This window comes from Apteryx mantelli, chromosome 4 (genome assembly GCF_036417845.1).
Source record: "Apteryx mantelli isolate bAptMan1 chromosome 4, bAptMan1.hap1, whole genome shotgun sequence".
Lineage (NCBI taxonomy): Eukaryota > Metazoa > Chordata > Aves > Apterygiformes > Apterygidae > Apteryx > Apteryx mantelli.
The window spans coordinates 47,763,922-47,784,285 of record NC_089981.1 but is presented as its reverse complement, the minus strand read 5'-3'; the positions used below and the strand labels follow the sequence as shown (position 1 = coordinate 47,784,285).

The following is a 20,364-nucleotide window of genomic DNA, read 5'->3' as shown; positions in this document are numbered from 1 at the left end:
TTTTAATACTGTATTTGGGAGAACAAGTGGAACTGGCTTTTATTGCTACTGGCTTGGAAACACTAAATAACCAGTAATTCATAGACTTTTCTATAGCACTATTTGCAATCAGAGTTTCCCCACAGTAAGTAACAACAGTACACTGGTCTCCTGGGACATTAGGAAAATTACAAGGCTTACTGGGATTTCCACAGCTCTAATTCATATGGCACCTAATCTGCTTGAGCCTGCTGGAAAGTCATCACCAGAGCTACTGAAATCATTAGTGCCAATGGAACCAAGTCAGCATTTACAACAACAGGGTTTGGGGACTTCTAAGCAAATAATCCTAAATGAAGATGCAGCTCTCAAATAGGAGAGGTGAAGAACATCCTTGGTAATCTGCAAGAGGCTGGGCTTTGCAGCTAAGGCTAAGATTTGGCCTTGGAAGATCAGGATTCAGTTTCTAGTTCTGCCTCAGACTTCCTGGGGGAGTTTGGAGCTATAGTCTGTATAGGAAAAACATCCTCTTTATTTAGCCTAAAGTCCCTTTGGGCTGGGTCTACTCTATCATATGCCAGTCCAGTGCTCAGTGAAGCAAGGTAGGGATGCGATGCTTCTGCAGTCTACAGTCATATGAACACTAACGGCAACTCACCTTTGCACTAATGCTTTTGAAGACATCACATGGCACAGCTCCACTGCTGGTTACAACAGCCACAGGCCTCAGTCATATTTTCCTTGCACAAGATACGGATGCTCAGGGCAAGACTAAACAGCACTGTGGTGAAAGGAAATACTGGGAGATTTTCTGAATTGCTGTAGCCACCTCAGCAGAGCCCGCAGGGTTTCAGGAACAGGGAACAGCCCATGTCTGGAGATGCAATCCAGAGCAGAAAATGCACCGCAGCTCTGCCGTGCATGTACAGGAGCCCTTGGAAACTTCCAGCTGTGCAGAGGCAAGTAGATCAGACACAAACAGAAGCCTGAAGTGGCTGAAACTGGGCTTGGTGATAGTTAATTATTCAGACCTCGGCTGGGATCACTCAGCACTAATATCAGGACTCCATTCTACTAAGTACTGTTTGAGCACCATGTAAGAGCCACTCCCTGCCCCAAACATCAAGACAGACTACTTTAAAAAAAAGCCAAAGACTAGCTAGCACATAGTATTTGCTTTCATTCTCACAGAGACAATTGTATCAAGGCTAATCAGGCAACTTCTCCAAGACCTGATCAACAGGAAGAAAAAAAATGCCTTCTGAGCTCTGCCAGGGCAGCAGAATGCTGACCACCACCTTCTCAGCTGGAAAGGGAGGTAATGCCCTGCTTTTCACCAGATATGGAGGAGAGAAAAAAAAACACAAGTCACTCTACAGGCATCCACAGACCCTTGATGAAACAAAAGCAAAGTCCAAGCCTGGCCTGGGCCCCAACCACAATTTCAACAGTTCTGCCCTCCAGAAACAAATCAGGTGATAGAGCACAGACAGTGCCAAGCACACAGCTAGTGAAGCAGATGGCACCGCTATGGAGGAGGTCCATTTCCACTGTGCTAGTGGATACCTTTCTCCACCAGCCCTCACTACACCACACAAAGAACAGCTCTGACCAGCAAGCAGCAAAGGTATCCCCTGCAGCACCTCTGACCAGTCTTGAGCTCTGCCATCTTACTGTCCCAGCCAGGTCTCCAGCAAAACTCAGCATGCTTCACAGCCCACAGTAGAACAGCCCATGAAAGAAAGGGGGTCATGAATCTGTATGTGTATGGCTCATCCAGCACAGCAGGGACAGAGTAAAACCTGTTTGCAAACCTCTCCAGCCAGGTTAGCTTTCCAAGTCCCACATGCCTTCTCAGAATAATACCCAACTCACCTGAAGGAGATGAAGAACATACAACCCAGCATGAAGAACACAATCTCAGCAGCTGTAAGAGACCATCCAGACAAACAGCATGTGACCACCCAGGGGAAGCAATAACCATTTAAACCCATCCAGCAAATGACTTCATTTGCGCTATTTATGCTGGCTGCACCCCAGCTGTTAGCACATCAGTCCCACCTTTGCCATGTGGGGAATCTTCCTGCTGCATCTCCTACGGCAATGACAGTACATTATTTAGGGGTGGTCAGAGGGTGGGATCTTTCCAGCAGTCAGTTTCAAGACTGGCCAAATAGGTCACAACGGATCATGGATACAATTGCAGACTACAAAAACAAACACTTGGAATAGCTACATGCCTTTATATCCATCCTACATCAGGAACCGGAAGCAACTGGTCCTGCAGTCCACCAGCAGAAAACTTTGTTTTTGATATGCCTTGTGGCTGTAAGTCACATTTTACACTCATGATAGCCTCCAACTCAGGCCAGGCAACCAAGCCAGATTGCCCCAGAATTTCAAGACAAGACATAACTTGCACAGAGGGAAGAATGGAATGAGGGAAACATGTACATGAAATTGTTAAGAAACAAGGGTTCAGTTGTGAGCACCACGTATTTAAGGATGAAGTGGAAGGGACCAGAACAGCCCAGAAGGAAAGGATCAGCCCCAGAGCTATGACAGTCTCAGTTGTTCCACTGACTCTATCCTAAGGTACAGACATGTCATTGAAATACAGTTCTGGCCATCCACAGAGAAGCAGAAATAACACTAATCAGCCTTTGTCCTCTGCTTTAAGAGGCAACGTTATAAGCCTGGCCACAGACAGACATGAAATCCCTTATGCCTCTGGACAGCAGCCCCTAAGCTGTTGAATCAACTGGTGTGTTTAGGCTCAGTGATGCAGAAGTGCATGAGATCCCAGCTAGCAACTGGGGCCAAGCAACATTCACAGATATAAGCTTAAAAGCAGAACAGGCACATAGAGCAGGCCAGACCTGGGCTAGATGCTCCTCTCAGCCAGGCCACGGGCTGCTGTGGCTGTGCGCATCCCAAAGCCAGCAGGCTGAACACTGTTCAAACTCCAGTGGAGTAGAGAAGAGGAATGTTGCACAGAATAGCCCCCAAACATATCATAATTTTCTGAAAGACCCATCCAAATTCTGCCACAAGAGCTTGTGACAGCATCACACAGGGTCCCCTCTGCATCACCTACACAGCCAGGCTGCTCAGCCCAGCATCCAGCTCTCCTGGGAAACACTACCACGAGGAAGCCAGCAGGCTCTGCTGCTGCAGGACCAAGTTGTTCCCAAGGACTTGGGAAGAATCCTACTCTACAACAAGCCTTAGCTGCACCTTAAACTATTTTAATAAGAGGTGATGATTTTTGAAGCATTTATATCAGTGAATCAAACTCATGTATTTTTTGAATCTCTTCCCATTCAGGTTCAGCAACTCTCAGTTAGTCCAGTTCAGATCAGGAGCAGTTTAAACTGGTTCATGTTGGAAGCTACAATATTTTTAAACAGAAAGGACTGTGTAATACAAGCAGCCAGAACATTAGCCCACATATTCCATGCCCAGGATGGCTTGTGGTCCTAGCTGAGCCCTGCAGCTAAGGGTGATGTGGGGGACTGAGGAGCTGAAGAACTGTGCTGGGAATGCAAGGGGCATGGGAAGGCACGACGGGTCTCCAGCTTCCATAGATCATCTTCCCTCATAAATCTGTGCCTGTGCGCACACATGCTCACAGGCAGGACACAGAGGCATACTTGTGTTTCTGCTGCCCTAACCAGGGAGCTGCCATCAGGCAGATGGGAATCCACAGGCTGGCAATGAGAACATGCAGCTCCTCACCAAGGAAATCTTGTCCCACTAGAAGCAGTTTAGTCAGAGCTCATTTTCCAAACAGCACCTCTCAAAAAAGGTTTTGCAGAGCCACCTAGTCCAGCCCAGCATCATGGAGCAGAAGCAAGCACCCCAGCTGCACAGCTTGCAAGACATTTGATGAGGAGGAGGCCACAACACAAGAGTCCCTGTGCTGAACGCATTCCTGCTGGAGAATGTCAGGTTTTAGTCAAACCACTGATTTAAACTGGCAACTTGAAATATTTCTGGCTCAGAAAAAAAAGGAGAGCTCAAGCAAACAAGCAGCAAATTTCAAATGTTTTTCTTCAACTCTTTGGCTTACACTTGTATGGTAAAGTCTGCAGGCAGTTTTGTAGCAATTTGTTTCTACACTGACATTCATAACCTGGTTTGATTGATGACCCTCCCCCACTAAAACAGGCACAGCTGTTTCAGTTAAAAAGATGCTTACAGCTACAGCAGTAGAGCCTACCAATATGAACATCCCCAGTAGGAACTGTCCCTGCTCAGGTACAATCACTTCTGTGAGCAGACAGATTTGCATAGTCAAGTTGCAGGCCACCACTGCAACCAGGACATTTCAGCAATGGGAGACGTCTCAGCAGCCTGTCTTTAAAATGAGGGCTTTCTAGCCCTTAGTTTCCCCACTGTCCTGCCAGTGCCTCTACTGCAGGGTGATCAATGCAGATTCACAGGCATTCAGTTCCCAGCTTTTAACTCCTTGTGTCTCTACTGGAACCATAAGCATGGGGACCAGATGCACAGCTGGGTTTCTGGTAGGCCTAGCAATCCTCTAGAAATTGAACTCAGGCCAAACAACTCGTTTGGGGAAATTTTAGCTTTCAGCCTCCACCTTGACATGTTACAAACCCAAGATCACTGCATTCTAGGTCTGCATTGGTTCAACTCAAAAAAGGGAGATGTGGAGAAGAAAGAAAAGATGGATTAATACATCAGACAAGACAAAAAAGTCTGAACACAGAGCTAGTCACACAACAGCAACAGTCATGACTCCAACAAAACAAAAGTTGATTTGAAATGTTGTTTTTAAAAAGCAGCAACAAAACCAAACATTACATCCAATTTCTCAATAACCTTTGCTTAAAGATCTTCTGTTCCTTCCCCTTATTTATGTTTTTTAATATCCACAATTAGATATTGGTTCCTTAGTTTTACTCCCGTAGAGATCTCCTTGGGGCAGCGGAGTAGAACCATGCATTAGTTATAGGCAAAGAATAAGTGCTAATAAAAATAAAAGTCACAAAACAAGTTCTCTCTTGTAATGCTCCCAAGTAACATATTGCATGTCCTGCACAGCCCTCATGCAAAATATCTGTACTTACCCACACTCCCCCCTCCAGAGCACTGCACAAACAGGTCTCAGCGGAGCCAGCCTCCCACAGCCTGCCCACTTCCAGCCCAGCATTACAAGGCTGCTTCACTGAAAGGAGCCAATTTCCACAGAGCTTCTCTTCAGCATGAGACACTGCCCCAGGGGTCTGTCCCTAACCACCGAGACAGCCTGGCAGGTCTCACACAACTCACAGGATGTTTAGGAAACAGCAGGGATGCTTTCCAGTGGTGGGGACCACAACCCATGAAAGCCAAGGCAGTGCCACTGAGGGTTCTCATCCATCTTAAATTGAGCTGCTGGCTGCAAATAAAAGCCTGAAGGACTCAACAGAGGAACCACAGAGCTGTAGAGGAATCACTCTTCACCTACATCTGCACGTACAAAGCACCGTCTCACCTTTCAGGCATGTATCTAGGGCAACAGTCCTGCCCCATCCTATGTAACCAAGCAGCATTCAGCAGAGATGACCAGCCGAAGCTAGAAATTCCACAGGCCCTTTCATACTTCCAGGATTACCTGATCCATGAGACCAGAGTCTCATAAATCTTTGAACAGGCATTTCTCAAAAAGTCCAAGAGACATCATCAAAGATGCCTCGAAAATCCCTTCCCACCTACAGCAGGTCAGCAAAGATCCTTCAAGATAGATGCATATTATGTTCGATTTCAGTCCCAAGGGATTTATACTCATGCCAACTAGCAAATAGAGAAGATCTGTCTCCTGATATTTTAGAATGGTAGAGCTGCTTCACCTTGGAAGGTAGAGGAGCACACACATGGCAGAGGGAGCATCTCCACAGATATCAAACAGGGGAAGCTCTTCTGCTGGACCTGTAGCGGAGGGCCTGCTCCTGTTTGCCTTGCTCACACCAGCTGTCCCACTGAAGGCAGGCCACAACTCATCTGAGAAAGACTCAGAGAGCAGATTGCTTTGGGAAACCACCACTAGCACCTAATACACAAGATCTCATGATGACAAATTGCTTCTACCAGCACTGTCCCCAGAAGAAAAAGGTATCAGGGAAAGTGCCCTAAGAAGTCACCCTTACTGCATATCACGCTGCTGTTTCCTTGCATCTCACCAATTAACTGCTCTTGCTAGTAAGACACAAAAAACCCAACCCTCAAACACTAATTTGATGCTGTGGAATGAACCAATGATGTCCCTAGGAGATCAGAGAGCCCTGGCTGCACACTGGGAGATGCCACAAGGGATACAATGGAGTTTTTCCAAAAGGCGCATACAAGAGAAAAAAACCAAACAGGTACCACATAGGACGTGGGGTTTATAGCAGCAGATCCCAGGTCTGAAGAGGAGTGGGCAGAGCTCGGCTCCACTTTACAGAGCCAGAACCTAATGCTCCCTGTACATTTTGGCACAGGTGGCTTTTGGCTGTTTTAACAAAGGTCTCTGTGCAATGTAGATCAAATAAACCCTTCAGCAACAGACACAAAGCATGTTTCACTGGCAGGAACCAGGCCATATTAAATGCAGCACATGCTTACGCTGAGGTCACACACAAGCACCAAGGACTCTCCTCTAGACAACTTTGAGGAAGCTGAGCAGGTTTTTCTCTTGCTTGGCAAGAGAGGAGAGAGAAATTAAAATTGTGTTCCTTGGTACTGAGCAGCCATCTCTGGGAACCTCCCACCTCAGCCAGAGTTTTGAGAGCAGAATTTCACACTGAGGGCAGACCATTTAAAGAAGAGTCATTTATTTTCCCTGCAGTTTAACATACTGTCTTCACTCCAGCAGCCACAGTCTTGAAACACTACTGTTTTTAGACAAACAAATGCACTTTGCATTCATGGATTACAAGCATTTTCTCATTTACTAGTGAGCCTTCACGAGGGGGGAGGATTAACCTTACTGTTTATGGAGAAATAGAAAAATGTAAAGGCTGAGCAATCGGCCCAAGGTTACAAGTGAATCAGTGATAGAGAGAGAACCAGGCCCCCTGACTCAAAGGCTCCTGCTGTGAGCACAAGGCAATGTCCCCCAGCTTCTGTTCTCCTCACAGCTGAGGTTAAGTCATCCTCTTCACCTCATGACATCAGTCAATTCCCAGTGAATGACTGTCTGTCAGGAATCCTCTACAACACCAAGAAGGATGAGGAATTATGGAGGTAGAAGTAATTATATCCCAGGCAAGACATTCCCAGGAGAAGCAATACTTTAGGCTGAGGCACCCAAAGAAGGAACATGGAGGAAAGCTCAGCTAGGACCCTGGAATGCAGACCCCATCTGAACAGTCACCTCAGAGACATGTCTTACACTTTCCATCTTTCAGACCATCCTACCCTTCCCCATATGCCCACAGAATATTCCTTCGTAAGGGCTCAGAGAACTGCTTACATGGAAGAGCAGGCATTTGTGTACTGTTAGTTGCCTGTAATGCAGGTTAACAGCTGGAAATATGGAGGAAGAGGCAGCATTATGTTACTGCTGTCAGTCACCCAAAAAAACCTGCATACACCAGAATGTGAAAAACTGATGAACCAGTTCATTATTTTCCCCAAAAGCTTTCCTATACAATAGCTTCACATTGAGTACTTTCAATCACATAGAACACAGGCAAACAGAGCACTTTTCTGAAAAAAGACCTAGGCTTTAACAAGAATCAGCAGCACAGCTAAGATGTCAGCTGAAAGACAGACTACAGCTACAGTATCAGTTGCTTTGCAGGACACGACAGTTAAATCAGGTCTCCTAAAGCAGTATTTTTAGTACAGATGAGACCTTAGGCAACAAAGTTAAAGCCTGCTGCCAGCACCACAAAGCACCTACCTTACCGCCTATGTCTTCACGCTTGTTCCCAGGCTTGCTTCTTCTCAGCTTAATGGAAGGGGAGCGAAGCAGGTTTTTGATCCGACTTGTTATTGTAGACCCTTCAACCGACATCATCTCCAGGTGCCAAGAGGGTATTACCCCCCACACAAACCGTCCCCGAGGAACAAGCCCAGGTACTGATGTGCTCAGCCTTGCTTATGCTTGTTCACATATCTCAGCAATTTTGCTCAGGGACTCCACTCCTGTTTCACTGCAAAGCTGTTCACAGAGGCTGGCAGAATTTCTTTCTGCAGATTCCAGAGGATCAAATCAGCAGTAATCTAAACTGAAAGATGCAACCATGGGTCAATAAGATATTTGCAATAGATTTTAGTCTCATTCTTTGCAAGGAATGCCAAATGCAAGAGTTAATAAGGATGGGTGCAATGTCACTTATTCCCAGAAGCTTCCCCAAAAAATGTCATTCTTTTAGTACCAATTAACTGATTTAAAACAATTTACAGATCTAAAATTTTGGTATGTTTCTTCCATCTCAGTTTTTATGACAGACAGAAAAATTCCCAGCACTGGAGTCCACTAATTGGCTCCATGCAGCCCCTTGGTTCTGCCACATACACGCCTATTCCGCTTTAGGCTTTGCGAGCTAAAAAGCACAACGTTGCACTTCATTGAACACCGAGTCACGGACCACACCGATTAAACACGGGGCAGTTTTCAACTCCCGCAGATGTAGCTCTGCTTTAGGTACACGCATGTGTACTGCGCGGCAGCCCCCAAGAAAGGCATTAGGCACTGCACATCCACACGCACCCTCTATTTATAAAGGGGGCCGGCGAGGAACCGCAACCGCCGGCAACGGTTACGGGGCCCCGGGCAAAGCCGTCACCTCTGCGGAGGCCGCGGCGGGGCGGGGAGCCCCGCCGAGCTCGCCCCAACCCACCCTCCCTCCCTCCCTCCCGGCTCCGGGGCCGGGGCCGCCGCCCCGCCAGCCCCGCCAGCCCCACGGCCCTACCTGCGGCTGTGCGGCGGAGCCGCGGCCGCCGTGCCCGCAGCGCTGCCCATGCAGTCGGCCTCCGGGGAGGGGCGGCGCGGGGCCGCCCCCGGCGGGGCGGGGCGGGGCGCGGCGCGGCGGCCCGTGCCTCACCGGCGGGGGGCGGGGCGCCGCCGGCCGTTGCCGGGCGCGGGGGCGGCTGCGCAGCTTCAGGTGCCGGCGCGGCGCGGCGCGGCGCGGCGCGGCGGGCCCGCGGCCTCCCGCCCAGCCCCGCGACGGCCCCGGGAGCCCCGCGGCCAGCGCCCGCGCCGCCCGCGCCTCGCAGCCGCTTCCCCCGGCGGCCGCGGCGCCGCACGCATCGCCGCCGCCCTCGGCCTAGCCGCCCGGCCGGGCTACGGTGGCCCGCGCGGGTCAAGCGGCGGCGCGGCGCGGAGCGGAGCGGAGCGGGGGGCGGTGGAGGGAGGCCGGGCGGCGCGCGCCCCTAGCGGGGGGATCGCGCCGCGGCCGGGCGGGGGCGGCGGTTACCGGCCGCCCCGGGGCCGCGGGAGGGGGCTCTGGCCGACCCCGGCGCTCTCTGGTGGGCGACGGCTTGCGCCCCACCGCCTGCCCCGGCCTTCCTCAGCGCCCTCCGCCACCTCCCCAGGCCCTTTGGTCACCCCTCAGCACCCTCGGTCACCCCTCAGTGCCATTGGCCTTCCCTCAGGGGGGCTGTTGGTCATCCCCCAGGGTCTTTGGCCACCCCTCATGGCTTTTGGTTGCCCCTCAGCGCCGCTGGCGGCTCCTGGCTCCTCCCCTGTCACTGCCAAGTCCCAGGCAGATGGAGGGTGTCGTCAGCCTGTGCCCATTTGCTGTGGGATATTCGGGCTGTTCATCACCATGTACAGTGCTGTTGTGACACATGCGGGGTCTCTGGGCTTTCCTCTTGAGGACAGTGTTGCTGAGGGTTTTTCTGGAAAGACATGGGTTCTGCATTTTGCTATGGAGGTAAAGAAATTGCTGAGTGACCCCTTTACCCCAGGCTGGCAGGATTTCCATACAGCTTTTAAATAGCTGCTGTTTGGAGCCTCCACTGAGACTACAACCGTTGCAGAGCTAGCTGGTGCAGAGGCTGCTGACAAAGCCAAATCCATTGCTGCCAAGCTGGGCATCACTGGATGACCACAGGACCCTGCAGCCCCCAAATGGCATGGTAGGGCTCAAAGGCAGCTGTGGTCAGCCCCCACCTGGGAAGCAATCCTGGAGCTCCTTCTCCCCTCAGCTTTCCGAAGCATGTGCTAAAACTCTAGCAACCCTCCATCATGACAGAATTTGGGGATGGAGCTCGTGGAGTCAGGAAAATTGGCCGCTCCTGTCCTCTCTTGTAACAGGAAATTTCACAGGTGAGAGTTTAGGAGTAAACATATTGGCACACCAGGCCCAGCAAAAAGGTTTTGCCCTAGCGCAGTGTCATGTAAGAGTTCAGCAGGCCAGTGTGATAATTCTTGTTCTTCCCAAACAGGGGGAAAGACAGCTGCCCTACCATGTTATGGGAGAAACTAACCACAGGCAGGGAGGCAAATTTCACAGGCCACGAAGGCTGAATGCCTGTGAAAGTGTATACATGAAGGAGTTCATAGGGACTGTACATCTCCATACTTGCCTAACATACGTGTCCGCAACGAAGGCTTAAAGGACAGAAAGGAAATCAACATTTCTTAGGAGTGGAAAAGTCCTGCTAGCACTCCCTTCCTTAAAACTCTGCCATTTACTGTAGTCTGTCCTCTGTCCTTGGAGCATCTTTCTGGCTCCCCATTTCCTACAATAGCTGCCCTCCCCCCTCTCCCTTCTCTGGTGATTTCCCATCTTTAGTGACCAGTTCAAACCCAGAGTAACAGCAATTGGAGCTGATCACTCCAAAACCACAATCTGTGAAAAATTGCTAAAGTTGAGGCATAGACTTATCATGAAGGTCAATCCACAGGAGCAATGGCCTCCCCAGTGTGGCCAGCACACTGCCACCATCACCGCTCTTGACTGTATGGCACTGCACTGCCTGTATTTTAGGCAAAGGTTGTTCACATTCAAAGGGCAATTCAGAGGATGCACAACTGTTTGTAGGATCAGGATCTTAATGCTTGACTGGTCAGAAATCTGAGGAAAGCATCCAGAGGCATAACACAGGACATCTTTCCCATCTCTAACTTCTATGAGCTCCAGTTATGCCATAATGACCTGCAGGAAATAAGTTTAGTATATCAATGTTCCTAAGCTTTGTTAGACTTCAATTTTGATACACGAGGGAGGTAAAGAAATCCACACTTGCTGCCACGCGTCAAAAAGTCATAGAGTTCCAGGATCTGGGGCTTTAAGAAATATACAAAATTTTGTGGGATTGACAATAAAATTGCAAGAGTTGGCAATATTGCAATTCTTCTTAAAATAAAAATAATTGAAGTCTGTGGGAGGTAGGAATATAAATCTCTTAGCTTTCAGACCCAGACATGGTATGCAACCCAAAAAGAGACACATAAAAGAGAGAATTCATGAAGGAAATGTGAATGTTGTCCATTCCTACTGTCTATGTATTGTCATATAGCTAAATAACAGCACCCTGTTGCGAAGAATGAGGAGAGATTCATGAAGGCTGAAATCAGAGCTGCTGCAAAAAATTAAAATCCCTCTTCTGTGAAAATTTACATGTGTGCTTAGTTTTATCCAGACTGGGATAAATTCTAGTGAATGGAACTACTGACACTGGACATGGAGTTAAATTCATGCGCCAGCCTATGCAGGGCTGGGAATCTGACACTGTACAGGGAAAAAAAGTAGTATTTGGTCATTCTTGAATTTCTGCTGTTCAACACTAAAAGATCAGAGTCATCACATCTGGGAGAAATGTACGTATATTTGAGAATAAACTGAGGGACATCTTTGAAAACAAGGGACAGCTGAGATGCTTGGTTGGGAGAAGTTGTTTAAATGTTATTAGCGTTATTCTTTTATTTAAAAGCTGAGCACAGCATAATGTGATTTTTGATTAGAATTCTTTATTTGTGTTTGTGAAGTGATTGAAGAGACAGATCACCTCTAAAACATCAGTGGGCTTTTAAATTCGGTGAAAAGTAGCTGGGAGAGGGAACCGACGTTTCTGATATTGACTAAAACCTACAGCTTTTCTAATTATTATATAAAACAGGATGAAATTTCACGTAGTTTCTTCAGTCCATCAGAAAGAGAAGAAACTTGGCAATGATTTTGAAAGAAATTTTTTTCCATAGTTTTATTAAGATAGAGACAAATACTTGCTAATTTTTTCTTTGATCTTATTAATACAAAAGGAGAAGCAGCAGGAATGACCAGCTTCCCCTAGGCATTGCAGCACAAGTCTTATTCCACACCCATTTCATCATTAGAAGGGCCTGATTTTCCAATTTTAGTGTCGTACTTATGGAATAACAGGTCAGTGCAGAACCCTTGCACTGACTCCACAACTGCTGGAGCTTCAGCTTGGGTGAAACAGGGACACATGGTGCTGACCTGCAGGGCTTCTCTTCTCCCAGGCCGGTCATCCGGCCAATGCCACAGACCTTGACAGGAAATAAACTTCTACTTTTGAGCCTGTGGCATATCTAGAAGCAATCCGTAAACTCACTGCTCCACGAAATTTCTCCTAATGTTGCACTTGCTCACAGTGTCTCTAGTGAGCCATCCCACAACAGTAATGAGGCCAGTACCTGCTGGCCAGTCATCAGCTGCTTCCTGCATAGGCACCCATTAATTGGCAGCACGTATAGCTTGTGATCGTGCATGTGCTTACTTATGGTTGTTGTGCTCACTTCCTTCACCAGCTACTGCTATTCCTCCTGGTGTGCAGTCATCTTCCTGCTACTGCTTGCCCTTTTTTTAGATTGTCTTTACTTCAGGACAAGGCTTGTCTTTTACAGTATGTTTATGTAGGGCCCATCTCTGTAGATCAGTGCCTTGACTGAGATCAGTTAATGATAACTGAAGGCAACAGGATCTTCAGCTTCACTCCAGAGATCATGAATTCTCCCTTTCCAGAAAGGACAATCTACTGTGAATAAATTATATAGGGTTTTTTTATATTTACTCTGGAATTATGTGTTTTAAAGTAGTCTTCTGAGGGGTGCCATAAATAATGAGAGAGAACAGATGCCTTGCAAATGAAATGCCCTATTTTTTAAGCACTAGGTAATTAAGTATCCGCAAATGTTTTTCTCTGTTGCAGAGATACTCTGTGTTTTTCTAAGAAATAGCATCTTGCAAGTAATCCCATAAGCCTACCATAGGGCTCAAAGCGAAAGGAACATTTTGTAAGTGATTTTAATCAAAATGATTTTCCTAGTCAAAAATATCTTGATAAAAAAGAGCACATAAAAAAAGACACAAAGCAACAGCACAGAGGCTCTACATGACTCCTCTCAGTGCAATATTAAAATGTTTTCTTGAACTTGTTCCGCTTACACACAAACCTCTCCTCACCTTAAGTAGCCAGGTAGGGAGCACAAGGTGACTCTCCACCCGGCCATGAGGATGTGACGAGGGCAGTCGAGTCCCCTCACCAGAGCCTCCGTGCTGGCGCTGGGTAACAGGGCAGCCAAGCGCTTGGCTCCCCAGAGACCCCAACCTGCCATGTGTCCATACCACGCCACAGCCGTGACCCTCGATGGCTGCCTCATTAGCTCGCTTTGCCATTTTTTTATTAATGGCTTAGTCAGAGAAACATCTGTGAGAGAGGATTTCCTTCTTCAGCTGTAGACACCCCAAAGCGTGACCTGCTCTCATGTTACTGGGGGGAGCTCCAACCTGAAAGTCGGTGCAGCCGGTGTGAGCAGCTGAGGCCAGTGGAGAGCCCAGGTATGTTAGTCTGGGATCAGCATCGCACTAATGCAGATTTGTGACTCCCCAGCAGCTTAGAGCATGGGCTGAGCTTGCTCATGTGTGTCTGCAAAACACTGTGAGATCAGACATTTTACTCCACACCCTCATTGCCACTTTCCTGAGCAGCTTTCAGTCTGGTTTAGGTAAGGCCACGTGACGAACAGAGAACGCATTTTTCCCACGGACTTTGAAACCCTCAGGAAGAAAAAAATTCATTCTTCTTTTGTCAGAGGTGTCTACCCTTCCATCTCCAAAGGACCGTGGTGCTGCTTTCCAGGTAGGATGACAGCTCTGGTTATATCCTTTCAGGATGTTGATTCAGCAGAGTTATAAAGCCTTTCTTTCAGATGTTGGCTTGTTCATTAGAACAGCAAACAGCAGGCACTCACATGGAGGAGGAAAGGTAGATGGCTTTGGTCTAGTCCGGTATAAAAATAGAAGAAAAAATAGAAGGGTAGAGGGCAAGAGAAGAAAAACAGCTACTGATTAGTATATGTTTTTCTCAAACTGTGAAAATGACTGCAAGCTTAATAAACATTTCATTATTCATTTCTTACCTAGCTATGAGTTTGCCCTGGTAAAATGCATTGAGGATCCTGTGCAGGACGTTCAAAAGTTTCCTAAACCCAATGTACAACATGTCAGGCAATGAACCCCAATCTGACACAGTTGTCTTTGTCCTTTCCTCTCTCCTTTATTGCCACAGCTACAAGGGATAAGCAAAATGCCTTTCTAGAAGTTATTTCCAACCCAGTCCTGGATCTTTCTGTCAGACACCAGGTACCTATCTTGAAATGTTTAAATTCCAGCCGGCAGTTACACAGGATCTTTTCTTCGTGTTGCCATGGAAAAGTCATGGAGACATCTATGGTTCATAATGCATCCAGAGAGAAATGCTTATATTGCAGATCCCAGCTTAGCTTTAAAAACAGAAAAATATACATGCCTGAATGCCATTTAGCTGACTGCCAGGAAATTGGGCTGATACAGAGAAACCTAGGGGAGTAAGAACAAAATTGGTAGTACAGAAAGCCCATAGGATGCTGCTTAGAAAAGGCTTGTAACACCAAGGATGAATAATTACAGTAGTAAGACATAAAGCGCATAGATGTATTTACCACATGGAAATTCCAAGCACCACTACACTGAATCTTTTTTTTTCTGAATTAGAAGAACATGCCCTAAACTGAAGAAAAAAATTACAGATCCATTTAAGTTTTCACTCTGCTACTGTAACAGGTGAACCAGTCCACCTATGTCTCATTCCTGCATTATTATGCACACGTGTCTGTTCAGTTGTCAGATACAGACCAGGCTTTATTCTGACTCACATGGTGCCTAAGGCATGTGGATATCCGGTATGGAGCAAGGTACGCTTTAAAGCTTGCCATGAGGTAATAGATGTAGTAGAAAAAAATCTGGGCCAGGTGATTTAACCCCAGGAGAATGACTTCAGGGCAGCTGGGGCAGCTGGGGCAGCCCCGGCCCTGGGAATCAGGCACCACCATGGGAACAGGACTGACAGCCCTGGGCTGTGATGATATGGGGGCCTGGGGCTGGGGTGTGGGGGAGGCCCAGGGGATGGGCAGGGACAGGGAAGGCTGGCGGTGCCCGCGGGGCCCAGACACTGGTGGGAAGAGAGGGGATTAGGGAGATCTTGCTTCCCAGCTATTTGTGCTCCGCTAGCTAACTTCACCGCTAGCACAGCACTAGGTGTGAACAATTATCCCCATTAGCTGTGGCCAGTCCAAGTATATGCGTATTAGCCAGCCTGCAAGGAGAGCTAAATGATAATACATCCTGCTTCAGAAGCAGGACCTATCCGTACTGTTGGTTTTCCAATGACAGGAGATCAGACTACAACGCAGTAGCTTCTGAATGGGAATACACTTGGGCTTCCCATTGCCTACATGGAGGCTAATGGAGAGGAAAAGGCACGTACGGAGCCCAAGTGCAGCCAGGACCCTGTCTGGGCCATGCAGACTCCCCACCATCACAGTTCTGCCTGGTCAGGTAGGTCATGGCACATTACTTAGGCTCATCCGTGGCGCTTTCTTTACACTTAGATCTAATGGGTCTGGTTGGATTCGCACACAGGACCAAATTGTTTGACAGTCTCAAAGGCCCACAGTGGAGCTGCTCCATAAGTTTGTTGTTTTTAGAGTGTGGTTAGCCGGGACCTTAGATTTGGATAGAGACAAAACCAGCCGCGTGCAGATAGGAGAGGATGGCCTCTCACTCACTGTCCCAGGCTGCCCAGGGCTGGCAGCCACACAGTGTTTGGATGTGGGATACAGAGGTCCCAGCGTTCAAGGGGAGTCCAGAGTTGAAAACCGCATTATAAGAAACATTTGAATGAGATCATGCTGAAATAAGGGATGCCAAAATTTTGTAGGAATTATTTGTGTTCCATTGTTCTTCTTAATTACTGCTCTCTGGAAATATGAAGCACAGGATGGATTTACTACTGAGCTCTGTGAGGAGCTGTAAGGAATGATAAAAGTTTCCCTTAGAGCAGTCACTTTATACCTTTCCCAATTTGAGGGCCCATAAATAATTTGCAGTGGAGACATGGATGCCTGCATACTTAAACCTGTTGACAGTGGGGTTCATTTTCTCAACCTTTCACAAACATCCTAAAAGTGTTTGAAGCAGAAGTTGAAAGCCACTGCCTTACTGCTATAAGATCAGCCAAGTATCTATTTCCTGGAAGAGGTTAGGTTAGGTTAGGTTAGGTTAGGTTAGGTAGAGGTCCTTATAGTTATAGGAACAGAATGCCATCACAAGATATGTTTTCCTGCATGTGTCCAAAAGACTGACTGTCCCTCACTTGTCCTCCCCCTGGCAGGATAAGCAGATCGTACAAACTACACTGTTTTCACTCCAGAGCTGTTCTGCATGGAAAAAGAAATACTGCTATTTTCTAGGTCTGCCCTGAGGCCCAAGAGGAGGTCTTGCAGCTTGCTGAGGGATGAAATGTCGCATGGGAACGAGGCCTCTGCATCACTTGGCCAATGTCTCGCTGGATGTTGTTGTGCATTTAGGCCAGATCTGCACAGATGACATGGACAGCCCTTCGCATGCAGACTGGCCCTGGCCCAGGGACCTGAAAGGCGAGAGGCATGCACACTCCTCTCATGCTGAGGTATGCTTTCCCCACCGCCTGCTCCCTAACTTCCCCCCTCTCTCCCTGAGAGTATGTAGGTCACTGTTGACATTGTTTTCCTCTGAGCCCCGTCTGCTCATGTTTTACCACTTTGTTCACAATTAGCCCGTACTTTTGTAATTGAGCTAAATAGGCCTGTTTGTTTCATTTGCCCTCATCCCGTGCTTAATATTTCCAAAGAGCAGTAATTAAGGAGAACAATGAAGCACAAATATCTTCTGCAAGACCAAACTAGACAGTCCCCTGGCTAGAGTTAGTCTTGCTTTGGTGATCCTCAACAAGCTGACAGTGCAGACCAGAACTCAGTCAGCTTTGGGGTTTGCTCTGAGAAGATGACAGCATGACAGATCTTACAGCTTGAATGTGCTGTACAGCTGTCTGGCCTCCACACATGCCTTTTATTATTACCTGGCATCAACAAAATTAAAGAACTACAGCAAAACTGTAAGCAAGCAAGCAAAAAGAAGAGTCCCTCTGATGACAAGTGATGTCAAAGAGTTATATTGCAAGCCATGAATTCCACCCTTTTGCATCAGTTTTCACAGCAGCTCACTGTACCTCCATCAATTGCACTCAGCACGTTGATGATGTTCTGAGTTTCCTCTCATGTCATAACCCTGCCCTACCCCATTAAGGCTCAAGTATAAATGCTGAAAAATCAAACGCAATAAAGCATGCAAGTTATCTCCCTCTTTTTCTCATCTTGCTGCATTGTAGAGCCTAGCTGGCCAGGTTTCAAGCACCGCTTTTTGCCTCAGTTTCCCCATCTGCTGTCATTATATCCTGCCTGCAGGGTGTCATCTCATGAATGCTCCCCTTTCTTGCTCTGCTTTCTGCTTTTTGCATTCTTAAAAAATAAACATCTAAACAAAATTTTATCAGATGGGTTCTTCCTCAACTCCCTGTTGGGTCCCAGACCCTCCCATGGAGATGCTTCCCACCGAGGTGCTCACCTCTATGTTCCCCTCCTGCAAGCCAGCACTGCACTAGCGCAGGGAGGGCCATATTGAGCCCATATGGGTGGGTTTAGGTGGCAAATCTGAGTGCCAGACTCCATCCATCTTCTTGCCTTGGAGATGCTAAAATGAGGCATAAGTGAGAATGAGCCCAGCTGCACTTCAGGACCAGTCTTTCAGTGGATGCACTGGGATGCAGGTACTTCTTCCACTAACATGTTCCTCCCTGACAGACATTGGCACCACAGAAAAATAGGATCCAGTTGTATTCGGTATCCAAATGGCACTGCATCTATTTATTTTTTTTCCAGACCAGTAGCTGGTACCCAGCGCAGCCCTGCCTGGGAGTTTGTTATGCTGTTATGCTGTTTATGCCAGTCCCTTCACTTATTCTAGGTCCTCTAGAGACACTCATTGAGAGGAATGTGGTCGATGTCTGATGCAAAGCATGACTCTGTCCCAGAGGAGACTCTGGCCAGAAACCAGACAGTAGACGTGGAGATACAGACTAGTACTTAGTCATAAGGCTGAGGGTTTCCAATAAGCCTAAATTTGGGACACAACTCCAATTGCATTTCCTTTGAAATAGGGCAACAAAGTACCACAAGCTCCTTTGAAAATCACAACCAATTCAGCCTCTGACTCCTTGACTCAGACTTTGAGACCCAGGTTCCCCCCTCCCTCTGACACAAACATTGGCTTGCAAAATTCACTATGCAGAATGAAATTTGACCTATTCCACTACCCATGGCAACTATAGTTCAATTAAACAGAACAAACCTTGGATAGCAGTTGCCTTCAGGGCATGCTATACTAAATATGATACAAGCAAGAGAAGAGTGAAACACAAAACTTGTGAAACGATCCTGTCTAAAGAGAGCTGGCAAGTCGGTGCCCTTCAGGACAAGGACACACCAACACACATGCTCTCTCCTTGCTTTAGGACAGTGCACTTTATATAGATTACAACAGCTAGGAAGGATTTGGATTAATGGCAACACTTGCATGCTTGTAAGTCTGTCTGAGGAGAACTCAAGCATGCATTTTAACTTCTATGTATGTGTTTGTTCCCACTACTAACACGCTAACATTGTTATGACTAGGGGTGCTTTCCTGAAGCAGTGTCAATGTGGGCACAAAACAAATGTCAAATACAAGAAAACACAGCCAGTTAGTCATCTGGCAAGATGACTGACCAAAAGAGAGGGAAACGGGAAAGGATAACCAGATCCTAAGTTCACAGGAGAAATTCTTCAGATGTCTTGATGATGAGCATGATATAAAACCTCAGCAGAAAAAAGAAAATTCAACATACCAGAGCAGCTAGTATGTCCCTGAGCAATGAAGCAAGGTGTAACAATCCTGCAGACAGAGAAAGAAATCGAAGTGGAGGGGAAATTCCTCTTAAGGATAGAGGCAAATTGGTCATGACAAATAGAGGGCACAGTGAATAGATGTCAAAGGCATAGGAAACCTAAATTATTATTCCCAGGATGACATGTATTGGAAAGGCTAGAAGGTTGATAGTAACAGCCCTGAAAAGCTGCCCAGAGAGGTTGTGCAGTCTCCATCTCTGGAGCCTGGCTAAAACCCTGAGCAACCTAGTCTACTCTCATAGCTGACCCTGCTTGGGCAGGAGGCTGGACTAGACACCTCCAATCCCTTCCAATCTGAATTTTCTTATGATCCCATGAGTGCCTACAATTTGGTGTACAGATAAAACTACTGAAATTGCCATGACAACAGGTTGGGTTTATGCTGCTTTTCTCTGTTTCCTGCAGGGTGAACACCTTCTTGAAAGAAATGTTCACAAAAACCAGCAAGATCTATTGAGCTAGACTATAAAACTAGACTTATCTGAGCTTTGCCTTCAAGCTGATGAAAAAATTAATAGGTTATCAACTTGTTACACAATTCATTTCTGCTTCTGTTTTAATTTTTTTAAGATAGAGGGGCGGAAATTACATGCAATCTTGCAAAAAGAAGATAATTATATCCTCCCCCTTGGGGAGATGACCAAAATGACTTCTGCTAATACTCCCAGCTCTGGGGGGGGGGAAGGCAGCCAGTGAGCAGCCAGGACCAACTGCATGTGGCTCATCACAGCCAACGCAGTGCTGTAAAACATATTCCTTAAATATTCACCCTGTCATTCTCCTAAGTAAAAACACATGAAGCAAAATGTTGCCAACGCTTTGCTCAAATATTATAAATAAAATCGCAAGTGCAGTAATTAGGAGCTGAAAACAGGCAAATTCTAACAAGCAGCGCTTCTGAGGAATGATTTCACCACCACCCCCCCCCCATAAACAGCGTTGTATAGCCCACCACCAGTGCAGGATCATAAGCTCAAAGGAGGAGAGCCGAATGGTGCTGGTGCTCTTTCCCTGTTGCTGGAGGCCCCCCTGCACACCTCCTTCTCCTCCCCACTCAGAAGAAGTGCCTGTGGGCTCCCGAGGCTGCAGCCAGGGGATGGGGACATGTCGACCTGTCGCAA

At 47.3% G+C, this 20,364-nt stretch overlaps 1 protein-coding gene across 1 annotated transcript in view; it reads right to left on the bottom strand.

Moving 5' to 3' along the window:
- MAPKBP1 (mitogen-activated protein kinase binding protein 1) overlaps positions 1 to 8,937 on the bottom strand; it is a 104,048-nt gene extending 95,111 nt beyond the window's left edge. The window contains exons 1-2 of the mRNA XM_067296471.1: positions 8,886 to 8,937; positions 7,871 to 8,198 (exon numbers count right to left, since the gene is read on the bottom strand). Coding sequence (XP_067152572.1) covers positions 7,871 to 7,987 — 117 coding nt within the window. The 5' untranslated portion in view covers positions 7,988 to 8,198; positions 8,886 to 8,937. The remainder of the gene's footprint in view (positions 1 to 7,870; positions 8,199 to 8,885) is intronic.
- Positions 8,938 to 20,364: the final 11,427 nt, after the last annotated feature.